Source organism: Fulmarus glacialis, unplaced genomic scaffold, assembly GCF_000690835.1.
Source record: "Fulmarus glacialis isolate BGI_N327 unplaced genomic scaffold, ASM69083v1 scaffold9440, whole genome shotgun sequence".
NCBI lineage: Eukaryota > Metazoa > Chordata > Aves > Procellariiformes > Procellariidae > Fulmarus > Fulmarus glacialis.
Window position 1 is genome coordinate 2,675 of NW_009188316.1, and position 7,036 is coordinate 9,710.

At 49.1% G+C, this 7,036-nt stretch overlaps 1 protein-coding gene across 1 annotated transcript; it reads left to right on the forward strand.

Annotated features, from left to right (window-relative positions):
- Positions 1-3,214: 3,214 nt before the first annotated feature.
- Positions 3,215-4,058, forward strand: LOC104077076 (5-hydroxytryptamine receptor 7-like; the record flags this gene model as incomplete). Its single annotated transcript, XM_009578186.1, has 1 exon — positions 3,215-4,058. A coding segment is annotated over one exon (823 nt), but the record flags the coding sequence as incomplete, so codon positions are not given.
- Positions 4,059-7,036: the final 2,978 nt, after the last annotated feature.

Genomic DNA, 7,036 nt, shown 5'->3' on the forward strand with positions numbered 1-7,036 from the left:
ATGGGACAGGCATGGCATCAGCCTGGAAGCCAGGTACGGAGCTTAAATTTGTCCCAGAGGAGGCATGGGATTGTGGTAAAACAGTGGAGTCCGGGAAACCCCAGTTCTGGGCTCAATTGGGTTCAGCCTGCGGGAGGAAAGGTTCATCCTTTCGCAGTTTGCCAGCTCCAGAAAGGAGATAGGGGCACCTTGGGGAGGTTTTGTTTTTCTTTATTATTTAATCCCTGACATAAGGATTCAATTATTACCATTGAACGTAGAATAAATGCGCCGAATGCGCTCATCCATGGGGTTGATGGTGGAGCCCAGCCTGGTGCAGGTCTCCCACCCCGCGGCCAGGGCTCAGGGTGCCCAGGCACCCGTGGGAGCGAGGACGTGGAAGGAGTTTATTGCACAAGGAACAAGTGGCTACACCATCAGCTCTGCACGGCGGGGGTTCTGCAAAGCCGCACAAACCGCCGGTAAATCGCCGCTCTGGGAACTGGCTTTTGTTACCTGATTACCACTAAACTTGATTAACAACAAGACACACGCACAAAAAAAAAAAAAAAAAAAATCAGAGCAAGAGAATTTGATTTGAATTTCATTGCATGTCTGTGCAATCTCGCCTCCCGCACTGCTGTAAACGCTGGCCTATTTTGAGGTCTTCCCGCTCTCATCAAAATTATAAGCAAAGACCTCAAAACAGCCCCATTTCCTCCGACAGCGACTGCACAAGGCACCTGCAGATGAAATGTGTCAGCTTTGCCTGCTTTTTAAAATCTTGTCACTGTGCATTTTCTTGGCTAGCATGTAAATTCCTTGAAGTTTCAGCAAATCCTGAGTGGGTCGGCTTCTAAAGAAAACCCAGTAATAGCATAATAAAGGATATCACACAACACAGCATATATTAGTTTGCAAAGTTCTCGGCTTGGATATAGAGAGGAGTGATTTTTGGGTGCTGAATTGGGAGGTGCAACAGCAGGATATGGTTTTCTTCCAGCCCAGGGGACAACAGGTCTGCTTTCCCTCCATAGCCCCTTCCTACAGCAGGAGGGATATTTGGCAGCATCCCTTCAACCTGCTCCCACCCATCTCTCTGAGTCCCGATCTTCCAGCCAGGCTCATCACTCACTGTGCTCAGCCCAGGTAGGAAGGAGGAGGTGGTATGTTTTGGAAGAACAGCACCAAAACCAGCCCTGTTGTCCATCTCCACCTCACCAGGTCTCCTCCTTCATAGACGGGGCCCCCGTGGGGTGATGGGGTTAAAAGCCCTTTCCCATCCCGAGAGGTTGCGTTGCCTTTGCATCCGTGAATGTCGTCCTTCAGCCTGTACCACTGCTGGGCGTTCAATCATAGAATCACAGGATCATTAAGGTTGGAAAAGACCTCTGAGATACCGAGTCCAACCATCAAGCGGCATAGGTGGTCGTGGAGAGTTTTGCGAGTAAGGCCAGCTGAAGAAAATACGGAGGAAAACAGGAAAAGAATAACGCAGTGAAGGAATTCAAATTCATTTTATTGAGGAGTCAGGGGAGAACACTTTGGGCTTTGAATTTATTTAGCAGTGAGGAAGGGAGAAGGAATTGGATTTTTTTTTATTTCCATCTTCTTCCAATCTTGGGGGAGGATCTGGAAAAGGAAGATAATCGGGGAAGAAAAATCTCCTAACGCTTACAATATGAGACTGATTGTTGGGAAAAAATAATCATACAACAGAGGCAAAATTCTCTGCAGAAATTTTCTTTTTGGCAGAAAAGCCCATTCTTCCCTTGAACAGCTTTCAGCAGAACATATCCATACAGCTGCTGCTCTCACTGCCCCTTTGGACTGACACTGTTTATCCAAGACAATTAACTGGTGATGTGATCCTGCCTAAAAATGCCTACAAAATCCTGAGAACAGGCAGGTTTGAATCAAAAAAGCTGTAACATATAAGAAATCCATTTGACAGCTGGAGGTTTTTGCTGGACTGGATTGAGAACTGGATAGCAGGCAGATGTTTTTCAGTGGGAACATTGGCTGACAGTGGCCAACTCCCTACTGATTTATTAGTTTACAATTGCAATTTACCAATTAAACAGTTGACACGATTTCTTAGTCACACAAACCCTCTCAATCAAGGCTGGGGATGGTTCAAAATTACACCCCGTAGTCTAATCAGGAGCTGATGGGTGATGCAGTCTCCAGCTCCTTTCAGTCAAGCTAACAAGATAACTCCTAACTCCAGGCACCAGGATTTGTGAATCCATGGGTCACCACGTGCTTTTGGGATCTCCTACTCGGAGCGTCTCTCATTTTAATCCCCAGGGAGGGCTGGACACCATCACCTCAGGAGCTATGGGCCGTGCAAGGGAGCAGACTGCTCCAGCTGTTTGCAACTGGCACTCACTCCTGTCTTGGTTTCTAGAGGTCACCTCCAGTAGATGTTGCAGGAACATGTAGGTTTGTCCTAATATTGCAGGCTAGCTGGAGAGGAGATGTGTGCTGACGGTGGTGTCTCCCATGGGTGCCAGTGCTGCAAGATGCAAAGGTGTGAAGGAAAGAAGGTGTGAATCAACAACTGTCGGTCTTGCACCGCAGTCCATCAGCTGATCACCAGCTTTGCTTTCTGTGCCCATCCAGACACATCCTTAAGTCTGCCCAAAGGCAAGATTGCTCCTTGCTCGCACGCTGCCTCGGGGGCAGCTCAGCTGCAGGTCATATTTCTTCCCCAAGTCGCCTGGACAAATAAGAGAAAGGTGTTGTCCATCCCACTTCCCCTTTAACAAAAACCATAAAAGACTGGTATGAGTCTATTCATTTCATCTGGAGTCAGTCCTGGTGCAAGTATTACCCTGTGGATCACCCATCCCACTCCTGGGTGTTTCCCCGGGAGGGCGACAGTCTGGAGTGAGTTACCTGCCGTGGCTGGAAGTTGTCACATGTTCTCTGTATAAACTAGTTCTGGTGGAAAACGAAGCTTTTTAAAGCATTTTTATTCCCCGGGAAGCCATGTGGAGCTTGGACCGCACTCAGCAGTTAAATGACATCTCGTGTCATGCATGGGGTTGTTGCAAGAAAGCAGTGGGGAACAGTCAAAACAAAGTGTTTAGTCAAGAGAGCTGAAGGGGGGTGAAATGCATTTCACAGAAGATACTGCAGCTGGGGAATTCATTTCTTGTCCCCACCCAGGGCCAAAATTCTCCTGTGGCTGAGCATGAACAGCTGCTTAGGAATGAGAACCACCCAACAGTGTTCACACCTTGCAACCCTCCTCACCCTTTGCAACTCTTCTCTTTTCCAGGTATCTGGGAATCACTCGGCCACTGACGTACCCCGTGAGACAAAATGGGAAGCTGATGGCCAAGATGGTCTTCATCGTTTGGCTCCTGTCTGCCTCCATCACCCTTCCTCCTCTTTTTGGCTGGGCCAAGAACGTCACCGTGGAAAGAGTCTGTCTCATCAGCCAGGACTTTGGGTACACAGTCTACTCCACGGGGGTTGCCTTCTACATCCCCATGGCGGTCATGCTCGTCATGTACAGCCGGATCTACAAAGCTGCCAAGGTCAGCGCCGAGAAGCACCGCTTCATGAACTTCCCCAAGCACTACGAAGAGGAGGGCGTCTACTGCCTAGAGGCCTCCAGCCGGAGCCATCACAGCTCCAAGCGTACCAAAGCGGTGGAGGAATGCGCCACGCTCTCCAAACTGCTCTGGCAAGACCGAAAGAATATTTCCATCTTCAAACGGGAGCAGAAAGCAGCCAGGACCCTCGGCATTATCGTGGGGGCGTTCACATTTTGCTGGCTTCCATTCTTCCTGATGTCAACAGCTCGGCCTTTCATCTGCGGCATCCACTGCAGCTGCATGCCCCTGCGGCTGGAGAGGACTCTGCTCTGGCTGGGATACACCAACTCCCTCATCAACCCCTTGATTTACGCTTTCTTTAACCGAGACTTGAGGACTACTTTCTGGAACCTCCTGAGGTGCAGGTACAGGAACATCAACAGGAGGCTCTCCGCCGCCAGCATGCACGAGGCCCTGAAAGCCACAGAGAGGCACGAATGCATCCTGTAGAGCCGCGTCCTCTCGCTCAGTGCCTGACCAACGAACTCCTGCCTCTCCATTTCAGGTTCCTTGCTTCTCTTGCCTCTCGGGGTTGGCAGAAACCATGCGTGCCGTCGTTCCCCTGCCAGAGATTGCTGCTGAGAGTGACACTCCTTCCCCTCGCTCCGGGAGGAGCTGTGGTTCTCCTCACCTCGGGAACAAGTGGGCAGCCCTTCCTTCTCACCATGTCCCAGGTGGGAGCTGAGCAGCCATGAGCAAGACCAGGGGGTTCAAGGTCTACCACCGATTGTGGGCAAGTCACACCACCTTTCTGTGCCTCAGTTTCCCCATCTGTTAAAAAAAAAAAAAAAAAGGAAAAGCAACCCTTCCAACCAAACACAAAAAAAAAGAAACCTAAAAACTTGGTAAGACTGTGGCTGTCCACCTTTGAAAAGGGCTCTAAGGTCTGAGGAGGGCACACAATATACTGTGTAAACATGACGTTGGCTGCACTTCTCTATCGAATATGACAGCAGCTATAGGCTCCGTTGTAGATCCAAGCACTCATGTCAGCCCAGCTCATACGAACTCTTTCCACCGATGTAATTGCATTTTACACACTGAGCTCATGTCCAGGTTTGCATGTCAGAGCAGTAACACCAATGACCCCTCACACTGTAGCACTGCATCTCTTGAAAGAGGCACGCCTGCAGAACGAAACACAAAAGAACACAAAGTCTCCTTTACGGTTGCATAGGAAAGACCAATGGCCTCCTCATCAGGGCAATGACCAGTGAGCAAAGACAGTTATGTTTATTGGGTTGTACTGTAATTCATTCTCAGACAAGTGATGTGTGTTCATAATTTGTGGCTAATTGACTCCATAAAAGCACGCTTTGGTTGACAGCAGAAAAAAGTATAGAATTTCTATCAGCTTTACAGTGCTTCAGTATGATGTCCAGCAAGCTCGAAAAAATACACTAAGTGATGTATCCTTTCTTTTTTTAAAAAAAAAAAAAAAGTCTGGTTTCCTTATTTTGGTGTAGATTTTTTGGTCACTTCGACTTTAAAGAGTCTCTTTATTTTTATGTGCTGGTGGGACTTGTCTTCCTGCAGTCCTCTTTGCTCTTGACCAACCTTGTTGCATCAACCTTGCTTTGCAGCCCCACAAACCCTTGCCCATTAGTAGATGATGTCTGCTCCGTGGGGTCAGTTGTTTGCACGTCTCCTGTCTGGGTTTTCTTGTCAAAGCCAGACTGTTCAGAGGCTCGGGAAAGGGGTTTCTAGCCCTCTCTCCACTACAGATTTTGTTTATCAAGCAAGAGTGTATGAGCGGTGGTAGTCCCATCTCTTGCAACATAGAATCATAGAATCATTAAGGTTGGAAAAGACCTCTAAGATCATCAAGTCCAACCGTTAACCCAACACCACCATGCCCACTAAACCATGTCCCCAAGCACCTCATCTACACGTCTTTTAAATACTTCCAGGGATGGTGACTCCACCACTTCCCTGGGCAGCCTGTTCCAAGGCCTGACCACTCTTTCAGTGAAGACATTTTTCCTAATGTCCAGTCTAAACCTCCCTTGGTGCAACTTGAGGCCATTTCCTCTCGTCATCATTCAGTACGATGCTTCCATACATAGCTAAATTGGCTGTTGGATGCCTTGGCTGGCTGCTGGCATGGTTTGGCTTAGTAATCAAGGTTTTTCCTGTGAAATTTTTTGTGCTCTCACTTTCCCTCTTCTTAATAGACATTTCTATCCTGTTTCTTTTTACACTTGTTTTTTCTAGAGATGCCCAACAAGGTCTCCAGTTTAGACTGGAGATTTACAGCAGGAAAACTGGCTCAAGTCCACTGGGAATGTCCCAGGGGACTGAGGGAGGTTGGGCACCGGAATAGCAACATGTCCAGTTGTTCTCCAAGCTCATGTCCTCACAGCTGGAGCCAGAATTGCACATAGGCGCAGGGGAGCTTGTTGTAGCTGTCGTATGGGTCTCCAGTGGGAAACGCTTAAAGATCAGACAGTAAAGAGATTTGAAGGAGGACCTAGTCAAGAGGGAACACAAAGGTTTAGCTGGAGCCCTTTTCACCTGTTACCCTACCCAGGAGGTGTTTGTAGAGCAGCAAGTGGTTCTGCTAAGATGGTTAACAGCTTTCCATCTATCTCCCATGGCTTGTATGCTGGTGGTAGGTTTGTGCAAGGCTGCCTGAGCCCCCTGTGACAGGACCATGCTGTTTGCTGGAGGCAGAGCATTGCACGTCTTGCAGCCTGGCCTTGCAGCCACATTCAGTTCCTAACCCCTACTGCTCAGAGGCTGCTGTGCATCTCTACAGTCATATATTCCTGTCCAGGACCAACACAAAATCCAGCCTTGCTGAACTGCCTAGGGTGCGTGCCAGCAGTAAGGACCTGTCCTCCACCATTCTGCCAAAGATGGATGCTATTGCCCAGGGAAACCTGAGTGGTGTCCCTGAGATGCCCTGTGGTCTTGTATCCTGCAAACCAGAGACCCCACTGACACAACGAGGTAGGAGAAGGCACGAGCGCACCCTCACACTCTTGGTTTCACACTGCTGCTGCATGAACTGGTGCTAAACCTTGCCACAACCTCTCTACTTTTCCCTTGATGGCGTATGTTCACCTTGGTGCACTTGCTACTCATCACCCTTCCCCAGCTTGGTTGCAACTTCTCATGATGCCTCTGCTTCCAAGCCCATACAACAGGTCCCCACGCACCACATCTTTAGGGCAAGGTCCGATTGCCCATCTCAGGACCTGCTTATCAAAACCAACCCCTTTCCTTCCAGAAAACACTTTGGGCCATTGTCTCCTCTGTCACAACATTTTAGCAGCAGCTGGTCGCTGGCTCTGGCCTGCCACGGGGACATGAAGTTGCTGCAGGGTCCAATTTCCTCCCTGGGCTCCCCCAGCTCCTTCCCTGCCGTGGAGCTAACAGTGCCCTTTTGACAGAGCTGTCTGGATTAAAACTACCCAGCGGCTAATTCAGACTGCCTCGTCAGGATG